This window comes from Leptodactylus fuscus, chromosome 4, assembly GCF_031893055.1.
Source record: "Leptodactylus fuscus isolate aLepFus1 chromosome 4, aLepFus1.hap2, whole genome shotgun sequence".
In the NCBI taxonomy this organism is placed as follows: domain Eukaryota; kingdom Metazoa; phylum Chordata; class Amphibia; order Anura; family Leptodactylidae; genus Leptodactylus; species Leptodactylus fuscus.
In genome coordinates, this window is record NC_134268.1 from 96,650,670 (window position 1) to 96,672,480 (window position 21,811).

General features: G+C 40.6%; 1 protein-coding gene across 1 annotated transcript in view; it reads left to right on the forward strand.

The window, feature by feature from the left end:
• The window catches only part of CAP2 (cyclase associated actin cytoskeleton regulatory protein 2), a 106,428-nt gene extending 88,663 nt beyond the window's left edge, over positions 1 to 17,765 (forward strand). Inside the window, exons 11-14 of the mRNA XM_075270837.1 lie at positions 2,470 to 2,593; positions 3,970 to 4,052; positions 5,985 to 6,125; positions 7,604 to 17,765. Coding sequence (XP_075126938.1) covers positions 2,470 to 2,593; positions 3,970 to 4,052; positions 5,985 to 6,125; positions 7,604 to 7,687 — 432 coding nt within the window. The 3' untranslated portion in view covers positions 7,688 to 17,765. The remainder of the gene's footprint in view (positions 1 to 2,469; positions 2,594 to 3,969; positions 4,053 to 5,984; positions 6,126 to 7,603) is intronic.
• The last annotated feature ends 4,046 nt before the right edge of the window (positions 17,766 to 21,811 follow it).

Consider the following 21,811-nt stretch of genomic DNA (forward strand, 5'->3'; position numbering starts at 1 on the left):
TAGCACTGTACATGGTAATACATGACTAGCAATGTACACGGTAATCAATGGCTAGCACTGTACATGGTAATACATGACTAGCACTGTACATGGTAATACATGGCTAGCACTGTACATGGTAATCAATGGCTAGCACTGTACATGGAAATACATGACTAGCACTGTACATGGTAATACATGGCTAGCACTGTACATGGTAATACATGGCTAGCACTGTACATGGTAATACATGGCTAGCACTGTACATGGAAATACATGACTAGCACTATACATGGTAATACATGGCTAGCACTGTACATGGAAATACATGGCTAACACTGTACATAGTAATACATGGCTAGCACTGTACATGGAAATACATGACTAGCACTGTACATGGTAATACATGGCTAGCACTGTACATGGTAATACATGGCTAACACTGTACATAGTAATACATTTCTAGCACTGTACATGGTAATACATGACTAGCACTGTACACGGTAATCAATGGCTAGCACTGTACACGGTAATACATGACTAGCACTGTACATGGTAATCAGTGGCTAGAACTCTACATGGTAATCAATGGCTAGCACTGTACATGGAAATACATGACTAGCACTGTACATGGTAATACATGGCTAGCACTGTACATGGTAATACATGGCTAGCACTGAACATGGAAATACATGGCTAGCACTGAACATGGTAATACATGGCTAGCACTGTACATGGTAATACATGGCTAGCACTGTACATGGTAATACATGGCTAGCACTGTACATGGTAATACATGGCTAGCACTGAACATGGTAATACATGGCTAGCACTCTACATGGTAATACATGGCTAGCACTGAACATGGTAATACATGGCTAGCACTCTACATGGTAATACATGGCTAGCACTGTACATAGTAATACATGGCTAGCACTGTACATGGAAATACATGGCTAACACTGTACATAGTAATACATGGCTAGCACTGTACATGGTAATACATGACTAGCACTATACATGGTAATACATGGCTAGCACTGTACATAGTAATACATGGCTAGCACTGTACATGGTAATACATGACTAGCACTATACATGGTAATACATGGCTAGCACTGAACATGGTAATACATGGCTAGCACTATACATGGTAATACATGGCTAGCACTGTACATAGTAATACATGGCTAACACTGTACATAGTAATACATGGCTAGCACTGTACATGGTAATACATGACTAGCACTGTACATGGTAATACATGGCTAGCACTGAACATGGTAATACATGGCTAGCACTATACATGGTAATACATGGCTAGCACTGTACATGGTAATACATGGCTAGCACTGTACATGGAAATACATGGCTAACACTGTACATAGTAATACATGGCTAGCACTGTACATGGTAATACATGACTAGCACTGTACATGGTAATCAGTGGCTAGAACTTTACATGGTAATCAATGGCTAGCACTGTACATGGAAATACATGACTAGCACAGTACATGGTAATACATGGCTAGCACTGTACATGGTAATACATGGCTAGCACTGAACATGGTAATACATGGCTAGCACTGTACATGGTAATACATGGCTAGTACTGTACATGGTAATACATGACTAGCACTGTACATAGTAATATATGGCTAGCACTGTACATGGTAATCAATGGCTAGCACTGTACATGGAAATACATGGCTAACACTGTACATAGTAATACATAGCTAGCACTGTACATGGTAATACATGGCTAGCTCTCTACATGGTCATCAATGGCTAGCACTGTGCATGGAAATACATGGCTAGCACTGTACATGGTATTACATGGCTAGCACTATATTACACTGGGGTCATTGTCTTACAGAGTATATGCTGTGCCCACTCACCGAGTGCATTGTTCACTTTATATAGTCTCTGAACATTGACAAAGTTGGTAATGTGATCAGCAGACTGATCGCCGATTCTATGATTTCATAGACTTACATAGAAAACTGTAACTACCAGCTGGAGCATGAAACAGCAGGTCAGTCTGATGATCACATGACCAGTCGGGTCACCATTTAAAGATTGAAAAAAGTGAACAATGTGGTTGGAGAGTAAGTACATTGTTCTCTATGTATTAGTATGCCATGTACTACAAGGCTAAGACATAAATCTTTTTGCCAGAGTGTGAATTTAGATACAAATGGGCCCATTATTAGACTACTTCCATGTCTTGTAATGATGCCGCTTTCTGGAGCTGCCAATAAGGAGCCCTTATGTAACTGCCATTCCGTTCAGTGGCAGCTTCTGCCATCAAGGACGCAGCACAAACACTTGGACTTTGCTGTGATTGTAGTGAAATGTTTTTCTTGAAAGAATCAGAATTCTCTCACCGCTAACACATGGCTGAGATCTATTCTTCTAATCTATGCCATTTTTGGCACAACAAAGCTCAAGGCAATCGCCTCTTCTAATAATTTTGTCCTTGAAATGTAGGAGTACCAGGAAGGAGTTAACAATTTAATGATTTCGGAGACTGAACTGAAGCAAGTGGCTTACATCTTCAAGTGCAAGAAAAGTACACTGCAAATTAAAGGAAAAATAAATTCCATAATAATAGGTAAGGGAGTCTATCATCAGAGATCAGTAAAAAGGTGTTTTCATGGGTAACAGTGATAGTGCAGTGATGTTGAACCTATGACACGCGTGTCAAAGGTAACACTCCAAGACATTTTGGGTAACACACATTGTCCGAACCAAGTGGCAGATGCAGGGGGCAGGGGCATATCTCTATGACACAACCTGAGGAGATGGCCTCCGGCGGCTGGCTACACATGGAATAGACTGAGAGGCGGCATTTTTTAAATTAATCTGCTATTACTTATTGTGTTATTGCCGTAAGCAGCTGACAATAATTGTTATTCACCTGTCCATCCTGGCTGTCCTCCATTGCATCCTCTAGGCGGTGCTAGACTTACGTCACAACAGTGAAGAACGCCAGGATACTACGTAGTGTCCCGGCGTTCTTCAGCGTCGGCTAAAGCACATCCTGGAGGTGGTAACAGAGAGCAGCCAGGACAGGAGCATGGACAGGTGAGTAAAAACTATCAGCCCCAGACACTGTGTGGGGGGAAAAAAGGATGTCATATACTGCGGGTGGGCTTTAAAAAGGGAGAGGTATACTTTATTGGGGGTATAAAAGGGGATAATAAACTGTGTGGTTGTCCATATATAGGGGATCATATGCTGTGTGGGGGTTAAAGAAAAGGGGGTTAGATACTGTGTGGGGGCAACAAAAAGATGTGACACGGCACCTGCGTTAAGCTAGATTTTTCTTTACAAATTTTGACACTCCAAGCTGAAAAGGTTAGCCATCACTGCACCACTGGGTGAAGAGTTTCTCTCACAATCACTGAATTAGGTTTCTTTCACATCATGGATTTTACATCAGTTTAAGGAATACTTTGGAAAAGCTCATGTCAAATGTGTCTCAAATCCATCTCCCGTGTTAAAAAAACACACTTTTTTTTTTTTGCTTGATGGAGCAACATAGTTCAGTGTATTGTGCTATTCAATGTATCAAAAAGAAAGCAAACCCTGCCAAACACCCTTGAACAAAGGCTCTTTCAACCTCAGTTATAGAATCCATAGGCCTCATTCACACATCTGTGTTGAGCATGAACAGCACAGAGATCCATTTAATTCCATGCTTCTCTCAAGATGTTCTTTTGTTTTCCATTTTGCAGACCATACACCACTAATGTAATCTAGTAGTCCATGAAAATGATGGGTAGAACATAGATACCTACCATCTACTATCCACACTTCACAGATCCAACACAGTACAAAAACAGATCAACAACTGATAAAATACTTCCATAAAAATAACTGAAAACGCAGACAGCATCTGTGAGAATGAGTGTGTGAATGAGGCCTAAAAATTCATGTACATATTTATATAGCAATTTTCTATGATTCCTTTGTATTGTGTTTCAGACAACTGCACAAAACTTGGCCTGGTGTTTGATGATGTTGTGGGAATAGTTGAAGTTATTAATTCTAAAGATGTCCAGATACAGGTAAGGATCAAACTGCTTGGTGTCATTGAACTATTTTCCTTTTTTGCTGTGACACTATCATAGCAGTATTGTCTCATAAAACCAGGGGTGAAACCAGCCTCTTTGTTGCCTGGGCCCATCTGTATGAAGGTACACCCTCACTAAAAAAATAAAAAATGTGCACATTAATAGTTTCACAGAACAAGCATACACAATAGGTTATAAAACATTTTAGCTACTAGATCCCCTTTACTTACCGTTTGTTCACATTTGGGGACCCCCTGAACAGAATACCAAACGCAGCTGCAAGCGCTGTGCAGTAAAAGCACACGGATCCCATAGACTATAATCCGTTTGCTTGCCGCGCGCTGCCCACACGAATCATGCAGACAGGAAAGTAGATTGTGAACTACTTTTCTGTTCGCATGATCCCTGTGGAGATCTGGCAGCAAGCACACGGACCCCATTATATTCTATGGGGTCTGTGTGCTTTCACTGGCACACCGCTTACAGTTGCGTTCGGTATTCCATTCGGGGGGTCCCCATGCGGACTCCCTGAACGGAATACCGAACGTAGATGTGAAGGAGGTCTTATTCAAGCAGGTAGCAGCTGATATTCTACTCATCCAGCTCCACTCCTGTCCATGCTGGACCCTGCTTCAGCCTTTAGAGGGTGCTGCACGTTACATTGTTACACTGAAAAATGGCAGGATGTTATGTCCTAGTGTTCTTTAGTGTCAGGAAAATATTGGCGCCACCTGCTGGAAGAATCAAACAGCTAGTGGCTGATTTAAAAGAAAAAAAAGCCCCCCCCTCTCAGTTTCTGACAGTAGGTGCCGGGTGAGGTTCCCCCATGATTGGTGCACCCTATGTAAAACAGCAAGGATTCACGACTCAACCCTAGAAAACTGTTGTACATGTCTTCATACATTCCCCCTATATCTACAACCATATAAAAATAATAATCACTTGCAGAATACACTGTCCATTAAAGAGTTGTCCAGGTTTTAAGATATGCCTGCTTTCTTCTGAACAGTGCCATACCTATCCACAGGTTGTGAGTTGCACAATAGCTCAGCCCTATCTATTTCAGTGGAGCTGATCTACAATACCAGATTAAACCCATGGACTGGACAACCCATTTAAACTGTGCAGTTAAAGAGGACCTTTCATTGCTTGCTGACACGGTAGCTCTTCACTGTCAGGAGAGCGTTCCTGACAGTCAGTCAGGGACGCCCTTCTTCACAGCAGCGCATATAGCGCTTTACTGTGAAAGCGGTGAGGAACGACCCCCTCCCCTCCTGATAGTAATCGTCCATAGATTACTGGAGGCTTTCCTCCGCACTCTCACAGTACAGCGCTATAGATGCTGCTGTGAGGAAGGGTGTTCCTGATTGACTGTCAAAAACGCCCTTTTGACAGTGAAGCGCTATCGGCACCGGCACCGATCATGAAAGCAAACAGTGTGCTGAATTAAGCACACTGTCGAATTTCTAGCACTATATAAAACCGCATGTGCCCCAAGTGGTGAAAGGTCCTCTTTAATAAGGAATGCCCTCTTTAGGTACTGTCCAAATGCATTGCTCTTGTTTGCATGGCTTCTTTAAGTTTCAAATGACTTTAAGGCTAAGACCCCAGGTTGTGGAAATTCAGGCTAACGCCCCATGTTGCGGAATTGCAGCTATTTTTGCAGATTTTGCAGGGGGGGGGGGGGGGGGTAGCCAAAGTCAGCGGTGGATTTAACAGAAGGGAAACGTCTTAAGTGCTTCCTTTGTATTTTCCATTACTATAGTGGCTCAAAAAAACGCAGCAAAACCTGCAACAAAAAAACGCTGCTTTTCCAAAACATGGGGCTTTAACCTTAATGTGCATTTTAGTTATTTATGAAAAATATTCACTTGTAAAGTGTCCTTGTTCTGCTATAAACTGTTCCATATTTTTACTACTACAAAGGTCATGGGTAAAGTGCCAACAATTTCCATTAACAAGACAGATGGCTGCCATGTTTACCTGAGTGAGAGTTCAATAGACTGTGAGATCGTAAGTGCCAAATCATCAGAGATGAATATTCTCGTCCCACACAATGGTGACTATGTAAGTAAAAATGCTGTGTGTCTTTTATAATGAACCTTTTCTCTGTATTACTTGTTTTGTATGATGATCTAGAGCAATATTAAAAAGAGGGGGAAAAAAAACACCTAAGGGTCAGTTCACATTGCAGTAATTGAAGAGGAATTCTCCTCATTTTCCACCGCCGGCATTTTTGCTGCGGTATAGCCGCGACGGGATATTGATGCGGTGCATCGGCATTCCATTGCGACATCCCGTTCCTGATTAGGCCCGGATGAATGGGCCTAATCAGGAAGGAGTCTCGAGCCGCGGAATCCACGGCAAGATTGAGCAGGACACTTCTTTTTTCTGCATCCTGCTATGATCTTCCTCCTACTGAAGACAATGGGAGGTGGATTCTGGGAAATCTGCCCCCAAATCCGCGGAAAATTCCTCCGTGTGAACTGACCCTAAATGCACTAAAAGAGTGTATTGATTTATACATTGGTTATAGATGACATAGACCTGCACATTGGCCCTACTTAAATCACAATACAATAAATATTACTAGTAATAGAAACAATCACAATAAAATATTCCATCCTCTAAAACTATGGGTATGAAATTAGCCTTACAGCAGCAGTGGCCGACCCAATACATTATGGAGGCCTTGGATACAAGCATTCAATTTCATTCAATGTTTGCAGCAGAGAGATGGTTACACATGTGCTGTCACTTTTCATTATTAAAAAGATGAGATATGTAATAGATAAACAGCAGCCTGAGGCATATTGGGGTACATTTTTGGCTCCAGAGTCTAAAGTGCCCACTACAGATTACAAACAAAAATTACAGCACCCACAGACGCAGCTACCTGTTCCACCTGACGATAGTCTAGTACAAGTCTATGGAAATCTTTAGGCACAGTGTAATATAATGTACAATGTGGCTCAAAAATCCGTGCAAGTACATGCACAAATCACAGCACAAATAACAGCACACAGCAGTCTGCACAAAGTCAAAGAGAAACACCATTAAATGATGCTGATTGTTCGGCGGCTCATCTGCTCACAGGCTCATCTCAGATCTGCAGCTGGTAACACATACTTGTAATTCATTTTTCAAAAATTTCTACAAGGTCAGGTTCATATCGGGGCAATATTTCTCTCCACTAAAGTCCGTGATGATGCGGTTTTCTAATGCATACATTTGCGTAAGGCTGCGGCAAAAAGCATAAACGGAATGAAAAATGCTATGGAAAAAAACAAAACTTTTTTTCACAACGTTTCGTTACGTGGAGCCTCCATGCTTGCCTATAGTGGTTGTACTGTCTCTGAACCCAGTGATTTATAGCTGCGCACTAGAACAACAACTTCCTGGGAGATATAATGGGCAAAGGTCCGTAATCCATGCTTGTCTGACTTGTAAAGACCTAATCCCTCATACAGTTTCACTCACATTCTCCCCTTTTTCTGTATTGTATCCTGGGGTTTATATAATCCTTGTTGGTTTTGTCTCTGCAGAAAGAATTTCCTGTTCCTGAGCAGTTTAAGACATCATGGGATGGCTCCAAGCTGGTCACTGAACCTGCAGAAATGATGGGCTAATGTAATACTGTAATTGTGTACATGCTTCAGCCTCACCAGATGGAGAATGCTGACTGTGCTTGTGGCACACTGCATGTATCCATGTAGTATGCCGAACAAAATCACCTAAAAGTATTTTAGTGGGCATTTATTGTGGCATAAAATCCTCCAAGAGACAATTTATAATAAATCTGACATCTGAGATGTACACAGTTTAAGCTAAACACTTACTAATATCACACATTGCGTATGAGGTAGTCCAGTGTTAATACTTATCTGAGTTTCTACAATCTGATTTCGATTAGTGCCACATTATTACTGTTTTATACTTAGACACTGTATAGTATATTATTCTTTCTGCGTATGGTGGTAGTGGCACTGTATAACATTGTTCTTCAGGCTAGGTCTACATGGCAATTTGTCGTGCAACTCCTTCCTAATGTAAGTGATTAGAGTCGCTATTGTGGCCCCAAGGGTACCATAACTAAGATTGCAGAATTTTTTTGTCTCTAGAAGTTGCAGTCACAGAACCTCAGGGTCACAATGCAACTCCATTCACATACAGTGATTACGGAGTTCCAGGATGGCATGTGATCTTTGATTGTGGCCAAAGGTGCCATGTAGCTCTACCCTTAGGCAGCTGCATGGATGTGTTATTTGGCTAGTTCATGGCACTGTTATGCCTGCACAATCCAGTGTGATTCTGTTAATGAGGAGCTGTATGTTATGGCTATTTGTACATTGTATGAGAGCACATTACTGAAGTGTGCCAACAGAAGGCACAGCACACGGCACCATTCACAATAAGATAGATTCTACGTGACGTTGGTGCAGCTGTCAGGGATCAAATCACTTCAGTAACTCAGTCTTGCATGCACTCTTCACTTAGGCTGCAAATTGAGTATAAATCATACCCCAACACAGTCCATGCACCCCAAATACATGCCGCTACCACACCACATGCCAGGCTCAGAAGAAACCTAACTTATACGCACGCATCTCTGCAACAGGCAGGCGCCTATACACTTCAAAAGGGTAATGGGTTCATAAAGAAAATACAAAGTACCAAAAGATTTAATGATTTAATACCCAAAGGGTTCAGTGCTATATATGAAAAAGACAAGGCATGACACAACAAGCAAAACAGTTTTAAAATAAAAGGAGAAAATAGAATAAATCTGATATCTTAGAGTCCTTTTGGTTCCTTGTAACTTGTGGAATTTCTCTCATGGCCTGGGTACACCCAGCTTACATGCAGAAGCAAAATATTTACTAATAATATAGACATGGACAATATAAATCAGTAAGGTAGATTCTAGCTGCTACTTTAATGTGCTATATTATGGCCACTGGTGAACTAGTGTTAGATTTCCAGCACTGTTTAAAGGGGTTTGTCATTGACCCTAGACCAGTGGTTCTTAACCAGGGTTCGAACCCTAGGCCATATGCACGGTTCATTTTGTGTACTAGTAAAAAAACATATAAACCTATGTCTTGAATTTGGAAAAAAAATCATATTTGATTTATCACTAAAGAAGGGTTCGGTGAATGGGCAAATGAAACTGGTGGGTTCGGTACCCAAACAAGGTTAAGATCCACTGCTCTAGACATAAGGAACTATAATTACTTTTATGTAAAACTATTACTATAATTACTATTACTTTGTTACTTTTGTGTAAAACTATGTAATAAACCACAACTATATACATGTTTTTAGTAATCGTAATTTGAGATCTGATAGTGTTTACTCACTTATGTAGATGTAGAAAATAAACACTAGTATGGACTTTTATATCACAGTGAAGTAAGATAAATAGTAATACTTTTTTATTTTATTAATCTTGATTAATTCCACTTCAGTCTAGTTTTTATTATGGATAGTTAGTAAAACCACACTTAGAAATAATTAAGGATCACTGCTCGAGTTTATTCAGTTTGTCTTTATTTTAAATTGTTTATGGGAGGAGATGCTTTACGCTTTAAATGTCCACAAAATAAAGTAGCGTCATCCTTGCACTTTTTATTGTTCTCTGGGGTCTAAGTTTTAATATGCTTTTTTTAACTTCCTCTATGTATCGGTCTATGTACTCTGCACTGTGAGATATTTGAAAGGATCAGCCCATTGCAATACACATCAGCAGAGTTTCTATAGTGATCTTCAAACTTAACATGGTATCAAGGGCTCATGATGTTAAATAACTGACAAGGGATCCGATTAAGTATATTGTAAATCCTTCTCTATCTCACAAAAACAAGAAAAATAAATGCATTTTGTGTTTACATTTTCTGATATTTTACAAAATGTTAGAGACCTTATAGGGGTGATTTAATACAAGTAGTAACAAAGCTATCCGTAGACATTAAATTTTTCAGAAGCAAAGGCTCATCCATTTCTCACAGCCTATCTTGTTTCTTTTACTTATATAAGTAGCTCTATATAGCCCCCAGTAAACTCTAGGAATAAATATACATGTTCAACCAAACCAAAAGGCGGATTGAAACCATGTAACACATTATCACTCTAAGGGTAAGTTCATACAGGGTTTTTTGGACCGGATTTGGATGCGGTCCAAAAAATGCCTGCCAGCAAGCTGCCCTATCTTGCCACAGATTCCCTTCCGACTAGGCCCATTATAATTTGAGCAGAATTCCGCCACTGCACTGGCATCCAGTCACGGCGAGCCGTGGAATGCTTTTTTGGAGCAGATTCCTGCGACAAAATCCGCTCCAAAAACCTCCATGTGACCTCAGCTTAAGTTCTCCAGAGCAGGAGCCATTGTTTGCTTCAGTTCTCTGCCAATTGAAAGCCGTGAGTCCAAAGGTTCCAATACGTAGTTTCAGTGTACATCTCTGTATACTACTGCTAGTACATCCTTATTATTACTCTATGAATAAAATCTACAACTGATGAAAGGTTTACAATATTCTGACTAGCTGAACAAGTCTTTATCTGTATGAAATTATTGTTTTTAATACAATAGACTTATAGATAGAATGGTTATTGTTATTGTTACCAGTCACAAATATAGATTGTTTTATAGGCATCAGCAAAATTTCGATTTGTACCCCATGTTTTTTCTCTGTTATACTTTTTTCTTCATACATATCAATTGCATTACAAAGAATGTAAATGGAAAATTAATTTGTATTGAAAGCATTTTACCATGAAAAATTCTTATGTGTTTGATTACATTTTCTATGTGCATTCCATTTTTAGCATGTATTCACACTTTGCAAAAATCTAGTTTCTAGACCTCTGTGCAGTTTACTTTCTTGTACGAGCTATTATTGGTGGATGCTATGGTATTAAGTATTAGTGTCAAGTAGACATCCGCTCCTGCAGCCTCGCACAATACCTTGTCCTTAAAGAGGTTATGTGGAGATAGAAAACTTTTAACAGTACATTCACTGCACTGGATAAACATCCTTAATATGTAGGTGTGGGTTCCCCAAGTATTAACTTTGAAGAACACAACAAGGCTGGAAATCTTGTTCCCCTACGTTCCCTGCTAACACTTGCGGCCAGTTTATCTTCTTAACCCCTTAAGGACACAGCCCAAATGTATGTTAAGGACCAGGCCTATTTTTTTCAAAATTGACATGTGTCACTTTAAATGGCAATAATTTTGAGACGCTTTAATTTACACAAGTGATTTTGGGATTATTTTCTCGTAACACATTATACTTCATGTTAGTGGTAAACACTAATCAATATTTTTGTATTTACTTATTAAAAAAATAGGAAATTTGATGGAAATTTGGAAAAAATTACAATTTTCAAAATGTGAAATTCTCTGTTTTTCAGGCAGATAGTTATACCACCCAAATACAGTAATAAATATTATCTCCCATATCTCTGCTTTATATCGGCATCATCTTTTGATTGTATTTTAATTTTATTTTGGACGTTATAAGGCTTACAAGTGTAACAGCGATTTTCCAGATTTACAAGAAATGTAACTATGTTTGTTTTTTTTTTTTTACACTTTTTTTTTTTTTTTTTAAACTTTTTTACATTGTTTTATTTGTGCTGCAAGCACACTAGAACCAGCGATCCTCTCTGATCACTACAGACTACTAACTACAGACTGCAATACACGTGTATTGCAGTCTATAGAGGAAGCTAGCTATGCAGATGCATAGACTAGCTTCCCCTCGTCCTGGCATCCAAGGGGTTAACCCTCCCCCCATCGGAGCTCGCTCCGATGGGGGGAGGGATTAAGGAGCAGCGTAGCTGTAAATTACAGCTCACACAGACTCCTGCTGCTGGCAACATGATTTAAAGCCCGGCCAAACCCCTAGGGTGCCATGATCACTATGGATCATGGCACCTTAAGGGTTAAACAGCGGGGGTCGGTGCAATCACCGTCCCTGCTGCTACAGGGGAAGCCTGGCTGTCAGATACAGCCGGCCTCCCATGGAGATCGCACGGGCTCTGCTTCTGAACCCGTGCGATCTCTATCACGTACAGGTACGTGGGAATGCGGGAACTAACCACATTCCCTGACGTACAGGTACGTGATTTAGCGTTAAGGGGTTAAGCATGTAGTTTCATAGCTGAGTTTCTGACTAGTGCCAGACCATAGAAAGTTTCTGTATCCAAAGTTGTATCCATTGGTAACTAATTAAGACGAAACACTTAGTCACAACTCAAGTTTATTTAGATTTACGAAAATAATTAATTTTTAATTGTGTAAAATGTTAAATATGCTTATTTTTGTGGGAAAACCCCTTTAAGGCACCCCTCTACACTGAGCAAAGTCAGGATACCTTATCTATAGAGTTAGAGTGATTATCCAGTGTAGGATGTCTGTCCCCACATAACACCTTTACTGTTTTAGTATGCCCGTATAAGTCATTGTTTTAACAACTATGAGATCAAAGAGAATTCCGGGGGATGGCAAATGTAGCATGTTCTTCAGGTGCTGATAGTCGGGGTGTGTCACAAGCAGCGCCGCACCTCCCATGAGGCGACCTGAAGCGAGCGCTTCAGGCGGCGCTATGTAAGGACCCCAGGGAGGGCGGCATTTTTTATTACCTAAGCCAGTCCAGGACAAGCTGTCCTGGACTGGCTTAGCTCCAAGCCGTGGTTTGGGGAGGCCACTGGAGCAGCGCTGCTCCAGCAGCCTCCCCTCACGCTCAGGCAGAGAGCAAGTCCTCTCCGTGCCTGCTCTCTGCCTGCGAACGGCGCTAAGCCCCGCCCCCTTCGCTCCGCCACGCCCCTTCGCTCCGTCCCCTCCTCCGGGGGGGGGGCGGCTTTCTGTAGTTCGCCTTGGGCGGCGAAAGGAGTAGGTTAACCCCGGGTCACAAGCCACTTTTTTGTATTTAGATGCAGATTAAGGGCAGTGAAACTAATCTTTGGCCCAGGTGATGGAAGACCTAGCTAGCTACAGCTCTGGTGAAGTATCACTTACATAAGTTAGCTTCCTCTCTATGGCACCTCAATCGGTCTAAAAAAACCACTTTGAGAACAGAAGCTAATTTACATATAACCCACCAGAGGCCATATCTGTTAAATGAGTGCACCACTGCATCACAGAACACATTTTAGAGAAACAATGTAGATTTTGCTGCGTTTTTTTTTAGCCAAAGCCAAGAGTGGACCGGAAAGGAATGGAAAATATGAAGGAAGCTCTTAGACATTTCTTATCCGTTAGACCCACTCCTGAGTTTAGCTCAAAAAACCGCAGCAAAATCTGCAACAAAAAAAAAGCTGTGTTTCCACAATGTGGGGCCTCAGCCTAAATCAGATACACACATGCTTCTGTTCAGAAGACAAAGGCTTTATCTTTGTATACTATACATTATTAAGTTTATCAAGAAAAAGAATTTCGACACTCAAAAATGACAGAGAAGTGCCAGGTCTCCTGACATGTCTAAGTGAAATAACTGTATTCCCAATAAAATAACAATTCCGGAGAAAGTTTTCTTAAAGCTTTGTATTGTCCCTTATTACTTAGTTATTGACTTATGGAAACATAAGAATAAATTGACAACTGTGTGCTACCATTCCTGTATCAGATTGAACAGTATTACATTGTGTAAACACACACCCCATGGACGAGGTGTAAGATCACAGCTAGTTGTCAGTTTATTCATATATACATGGATGCATAGTGCAGCGTTCTATAAAGGAGTGCTGACAGATCCTCCTTAATGCATATGAGTTTATTATTGCATTGAGTATATTTATGGTAAAGGTCTTCGTTATACTATTTGTATACATGTACCTAAAGGTGAATGTCCTCTGTATATATTTTAATTCAATAACAGCATAGACAATCTGACTAGATTGTGTACAGGGTGTATATATATATATATATATATATATATATATATATATATACCTAATATACAGTGAATACATTGCAGTTGCCACCATATAATGTGGCCTTCAGGTATTGTGATTTGCCTTACAGTACAGTAGTTAACATACATTTTGCTCATTTTTTTTTAAATATTTGCAGTTTTTGTATTTCTATTAATATGACTAAAACACAGATGTGTGACTGGAATTTATTACAGTGTATTATGTTATTGGTGCAAGTACATTCTAGTGGACACATCTTACTTATATAGGCCTCAGATTGAGCCTACATACAAAAGCAGTTCAAGTGAATCGAACCGACTGACATGAGGTCAGCCATGAAGGCAGATGAAAGCTAACAGTATGTTTGCAATTTGTTTCACTGTAGGGATATATGCAGCCCCATTCTATATAAGTGCCATCACATCATCCGGACATTTACTGTCGGTTACAGGGACTGTTGTCAATGGTATTATATCACCTCAAGCTTTACCATCTTTTAAAAGGAGTTATATGAAGAAGGTACTATGTAGCATATTTCCTAGGTTACAGAATCCCCACTGGGCCTCTTTATATAAAATTATTTGAATTAAAAATCCTTGCCATTGATTTAAAAATGCCCTCAATGTACTCCCTGTACAAAAGTGGTATCACAGTGGTCAGGGAAAGCCTGATATCCCAACCAAAATCTCCACCATACACCTCTGATAGCAGAGATTAACACTCATCTCTGCTGTCTGTGGACAGCACCACTAATGGAAAGGGGCCCAGTTACATGTGATGTATGTACGACACTGGGGTTCTTTCCAGTAGAGGCCTTCCCAGGGAAGGTGAGTAAAAACAACACACACTTATACTCACCTCTCCTGGGCATCCTGTGGTCCCAGCATCCTCTGCGGGCCTCTTCCAGCCTGCAACAGACATGATGTGCCTGTGATTTGGACTGTTGCCAATCTCTTAGACTGCGAGGACCCCTGCAGATCATCTGTTTCCCAGAGTACGCAATTCCCAACATTGTTTCCATGACAGGCACTGCGCTACTCATTCATTGTATTCTTGATAGCTATAATTGTATCCCTTTCAAGTATCTGGGATATTTCTGCAACACCCATAACCTTCGCCATCAAGAGTACACAGTTGGGAAGTGGTAAGGGTCCACAGTCAAAGTTTGCATTGGATCTGTATCACTGTATACTGTACATGCTATAATGATTGATACACACAAAAGCAAGTTAAAAGTTTCTGCCAGATGAGAAATTACACAACTATCATTAGGTGCAAAAATGTGCAATATATAAGATTTCTTTGTAATCAGAGAAGGTATATTTATGTAGAATTCCATTTCTAGCACATTTATGATAATGTATATACAATAACTAGAATATTAGCCAAGTAACTAGTCACATGGTCACTGTCATTATAAAGCTTGGAACAACTATTACATCATTAATAAAAAGTTTTTAGGTGAATACAGGATTTTACAAATGGTTGGACAATCGTTTTGTTGCTGTAAAATATAGAATAAAGGAGTAAGTTGCTAATACAATATGTGAAGGATATGTATGGATTACTATGTGTTGTGATCTTGTCAGTATAGTAGGTTCCCAGTTACTCTTACAGTCCGGTTTGTATTGTCTTCTGTCTATGTGTTTTAGCTGAACCCCCCCCCCAAAAAAATCAAATTTGCTCTAAATAAATAAAAATACAAACTCACTTTCTTTATATCCTTTGAAAAGTAAAATTATAGTTCACATGATGTTGACATCAACAGAGTTTATGCACCGACTTCATATGTAGCCATCATCCTTAATAAAATGCAAATCTTTCACAGTATGTTATTTCGTTGTGAAAGATTTCCTTGACTGGCCATAGATTTAATAATGATCATTTAAAGGGATCCTATCATTCAGACAACATTTTTTCTAAGTACCACGTCGGAATAGCCTTAAGAAAGGCTATTCTTCTCCTACCTTTCGTTGTCTTCTCTGTACCACCGTTCGCCTACAATCCCGGTTCTTGTCGGTATGTAAATTAGCTCTCTCACAGCACTGGGGGCGGGCCTCAGCACTCAGACAGCACTGGGGGGCAGCCCCAATGCTGCGAGAGAACTCTCTCCAGCGCTGCCTCCATCTTCGTCAGGAACTGACTCTTCATTCTCTTCTTCCGGTGGTGTCTTCTTACTTCTAGGCCTCGGGCAGAACAGACTGCGCATGCCCACAGACCCCGAGAAAATGGCCGCTTACAATACTATTCAAGCGGCCATTTTCTCGTGGCCTATGGGCATGCACAGTCTGCTCTGCCCAAGGCCGGAGGCCTTAGAAGTTACAAGCCACCGCCGGAAGAAGAGGCTGAAGATGACACTGCTGAAGAAGAGGAGGTGGCGCTGGAGAAAGTTCTCTCGCAGCATTGGCGACGCCTCCAGTGCTGTCTGAGCGCTGGGGCTCGCCCCCAAGTGCTGTGAGAGAGCTAATTTAAATATCGGCAAGAACCGGGATTGTAGGCGAACGGCGGCACGGAGGAGACAAAGGCTATTCCGATGTGGTACTTAGAAAAAATGTCGTCTGAATGATAGGATCCCTTTAAGAAGTTGTTTCTTCACAGACAACCCCTTTATATGAGCTGAGGCTGCTTGAACCCATAGCCAACCAGTTATTTTGTTGGACAAGTGCTGGTACCTGCTCATTTGCCCTGCAGTGGTCTTTACAAGGGAATGTGGTATTACATATGGGCATTTGTTCAACCCACCAGTGCTCACTCTATAACATCTATATGTCGTAATAGAGAATATGGAAAAGGTTTGTTGAGGCAACCCTTTTAACTATTCAGACAATTTCATTAGTAGTAATGATAACCTTTAAGTCAATGGTACCATCTAAAAGATATTTGCTCTGTTGGCTTGAATATAAGGGATATGCTCATACATGACATTTTTATTGCAATTTTCTTGGAAAAAGATACAAATTTTTACCAGTCATTTTACAAGAATATATACCAAATATCCACTGTGGAAATGGTGTGAATATGCAGGTTACTTTTATTCATTTTAAATGTATTCATGCTACAATCATTTATCTGACCATTACATGCCACAGTGTTTGCACTTACTTTATATCCTATAATAAAAAAAAAAATCCATGGGGGAAGCAAATGCACAATATTTCTCACAATTTGAACACTCTACCATGGAGAAAAAAATGATGTATATATGTTCATGAATGTCCCCCTTTCTAACTATTATTCCAATAACAAAAATAAGAACACTAAGGTATTTGCATGGGGTAGGGGTCTCTATATCTATGGTTACCATTATCTGAAATGATGGATTTGAAAGGATAAAATAAATTAAAATCCTGCTCATAGACACAAAAGCAACAATGCTACCAACTACGGTATGAGATCTATGGCAATTCAGACTCTGCATGTAGGAAGTAGCCAACACCAAACAAATTCTTATTAGAACAATAGATTGCGAAATCTGAAGCGCACAGCTAACTTATCCATATACATTTGTGAATGCTATGAGATTAACTGGCATTGAAAGCAGGAGGCTTGAACAACATAGATCTCATGTACTTAATGCAGAGAAATCTAATATATCATTGTGTCACACTGCGAGATGCTTACGTTATATACAAGCACCTTTGACCATTCTAGTGTCATGATGCAGTAAAGTTCTCCTATATGACCTGTGGATACCGGATACCTGTTCTTCAATTTATTTGTTTTTAAAATCATTGCTTTAAAAATCTGATGTATGTCTCAAAGATAAAATAAAAAGATGAGTTTTTATGACTTGTGGCTCTTCACTTTGTGTTACACCATTTACCCTCTGCTGTATGTCTAACACTGTATTCATAGCACGTTTGGTCCAAGCATATGAGGTTTTCACATTAGTATAATTTCTTCTGTTTTTTTCATGATTCAAAAGGGATGTAATGATCCCACTGACTTATACACTGTCTACTAATAAGTATTTGGATACCCAGCAAAGTTCGGTGGAGATGGAGTTATGTTCTGGGGGTGTTTCTCCTGGTATGGCGTTGGTCCCAGTGCATGGTAAACTCAATGCCGCCACCTATTGCACTATTATATAACAGCGTGCTTCCTACATTATGGTGGTTCTATGGGTCAGACCAATGTTACTTCCAGGATGACAGTGCCAGCTGTCATGTAGCGAGGTCTACCATGGCTTGGTACAGTGACAATCAGGTTAACCGACTGGACTGGCCTGCCCAGAGCCCAGACTTGAACTCTATCGAGCACCTCTGGGACGAGTTGGATCGCCGAACTAAAGGGTGGAGCAGCTGTCCAAAATCGGTGAAAGAACTTACCTGTCTTCTCCAAGCCCAATGGAATAAAATACCACTAGTCGTCATACAAGGACTTGTGCAAAGCATGCCCTGGAGGGTTGAGGCTGTAATTGCCACTCGTGCAGCTTGTGCCGCTCGGACCACAGGTATCCAAATACTTATTGGTAGACAGTGTAATAAATCTATCTGGATTCTGTGTTTTGATATGACAGACCAGCTCTGTAGAAAAGCTGAAATGTTGCCCAGATAGGTGAATAAAGCTTTACTTCCTTTTTTCAACTTTAAACCATTTTCTGCTTTAAACCATCTTCAACCAGTTTATTCCACAAGTTGTACAATGAAAACAAACCATAAATACAAACTTCTAGCCTTGTCCAGAAAATACTGTAGATCCTGACTACTTGGACTGGGCTGAGCTTATCTCAGACCAAACACAGTCAGAAGGTGAACAGCAACCAGATATACTTGTTCAACAGGGAGACATGTCCTCTTTCCATCCCCAGGCTGAGAGTCCTGAACAACTTTATTCAAGAGTCTCCTCAGTTGACACCTAGTGAGGTTTATTAACCACTTTAGTACCGGGTCAATTTGTGGTCCAGGACCAGACACATTTTAGGTTTATTTTGTATGTGCGGTTTTGAGGTCAGTAACATTTTTCTCGTATGTCTCAGTCAACTAATTTTTGCGTCTTTTTTCGGGGACATATAGGGCTTTATTTTTATGTTGTTTTTATTTTCAAATGTGTTTTAATTTTTTTTATATCCGGGACAATATAAACAAAATAGGAGGGAAATTGTGTCTGGTTTTCAATTTTTTTTTTTTATTTAATAACACAAAGTGTTACTGAAAAATTTTATAAAATAGTTTTTCCTCTCCGTTAGCGTATTATTATTATTATTTATTATTATTATTAATATTATTATTATTATTATTATTATTTTATTTAAAAAAAATTAAAAAACTTTTTTATTATATTTTTATTTTATTTTATTTTACAGATTGTGTCCCCATAAGGTGATAAGAGACCTTTGGGGACATCTGATCACTTTTTTTTTGTACTGGAGGCTGATTTCCCCTATAACTGAGGCTGGTACATTTAGGCTCAGTTGCAGGAGGAATACAGCCTCCTGCACGCTGTATACACAGTATGCAGAGCTGATCTGGGTCCTGTAGGACCCAGCAACTCTTGCAAGACGCTACTCTCGGCGGATCACGTGACTGCCGGGTCAGAGGACGGCCGCATCATGGCGGCACCCATAGCTGTGTGTACAGCGCTCATTGAGCCCTGTATACACAGCGATCGAGAAGGCAGGGGAGGTAATAAATTTTCCCTGCCATCTCTCTGGAAGCTCCGGCTGAAGTTACAGCAGGCTCCCAGCTTCAGTAGCTGCACGATCTCCGTGCAGCTGCTGTGTTCTGATGGACGTACAGGTACGTCCTGTCAGAACTAGGCAACCACTATCCAGGCGTATATACTCTATGGGCGGTCCGGAATTGGTTAAACAGCCCAAACCTTGGACCTCCCTGTTTTATGGAGTGGAACCTTCTCTTTTCCCCTCACTCCAACACATGAGCAATTTTCCAGGTTTTACACATAGTAGGAGACGAAAAAAGTCACATTCTTTATGAAAACTAACTCTTATTTTCACATTTTTTACTAGAAACCTGCCTTTAAACAGATGCACTGCCATATACATTTTAATGGAAGACAGTAGCAACTGGATAGGCATAATCCTTTATAAAAATGTGTCCATTTACCAGATGCATAAAATGTGATACAAACATAGATTAAAAGTTGATGTCCTTATTCCGTCTAGTAACTATCTCCAATCCCCGAGCTGATACCATGAGCCCAGTGAGAGGAGAGAGGTAAATTTTTATGGTTATAGTTCTTACCAGTGTTAAAATTGGATTGGTGGTAGCCAGTGTTTTTAGGGCACTGCATCAGGCTGAATTAAATGAGTACTCTATACCCTTTCTGGTGGCTTTACAGAGGAAAGAATGGAAAATTTATTTATTTAACCCATTAACTGCCATGATCCCCAATTGGAGATCGGGTACTTTAACCTGCCTACAAACGACATCTGTCATTGAGGAATAGAAAGAGGACATTTATGTGCTCCAGCAGGATGTCGCCCGTGATAGGAAACCTAAACTGATCACATGCATGCATTGCCTTGCGCACACAAGGTCTTTTCACGATGCAGTTCCCAATTATTGAAAAAAAAAAGGCAGTTAATGGGTTAATATATTTTTAAGCAGCACAGAGACAAGTAATCCAGCTCAGTGCTGCAGTTCTCCCAGGTGCTTGGTAAAGTCATGGTTAAACTGATTTACACAGAGACAGGAACAACCAGATAAAACTATACACCATTTGTATGCACTTTATGTGGGCACCATAAAATAACTTCACATTTATTGCTGATGCAATAAATCTTCATTTTTCAAAATTAAAGTTTGATCCTGGTTTGATGAGTTTGCATCTACCTTATCTATTAGCTGTTTTTATGTTATGGAAGGACAACCAGTACTCCAATCCAGAGGTGTAGCTAGGTTTTTCTTCACTTAGGGCAAAGCTTCAGTTCTTTGCTAGTTGGGGCCAACCCACTGCTATACCTGAAAACTAGTGTAGAGTGCTGAATGACTAGGTCATTCCCCATACAATACTGTACATGAAGTGACAATGGAACTATTAGGTCATGCACAGTACTATAGGCAATGACAATACAGAGAAAATACCCAGTAATTTGCAGTGCTAGTGACAGCTAGAGATGAGCGAACAGTGTTCTATCGAACTCATGTTCGATCGGATATTAGGCTGTTCGGCATGTTCGAATCGAATCGAACACCGCGTGGTAAAGTGCGCCATTACTCGATTCCCCTCCCACCTTCCCTGGCGCCTTTTTTGCTCCAATAACAGCGCAGGGTAGGTGGGACAGGAACTACGACACCGGTGACGTTGAAAAAAGTAGGCAAAACCCATTGGCTGCCGAAAACATGTGACCTCTAATTTAAAAGAACAGCGCCGCCCAGCTTCGCGTCATTCTGAGCTTGCAATTCACCGGGGACGGAGGTTTCCGTCCAGTTAGCTAGGGGTTAGATTCTGGGTAGGCAGGGACAGGCTAGATAGGAAGGAGAAGACAACCAACAGCTCTTATAAGAGCTAAATTCCAGGGAGAAGCTTGTCAGTGTAACGTGGCACTGACGGGCTCAATCGCCGCAACCCAGCTTTCCCAGGATCCTGAATGGAATACACTGTCAGTGTATTCCCGTATACCCGATATATACCCCCGATACCCGTTCCAACGGTGTGCCCCCCCACCTTCACCCCAGAAATACCCTGCAAGTCCCCTAGCAATAGGATTGGGGCTATATACACCCACTATTTTTGCTACTGCCATATAGTGCCATTGTCTCACTGGGAATTCAAAGAATATATTGGGCTTACATATAACTTCAATTCCAAGGAGAAGCTTGTCAGTGTAACGTGGCACTGACGGGCTCAATCGCCGCAACCCAGCTTTCCCA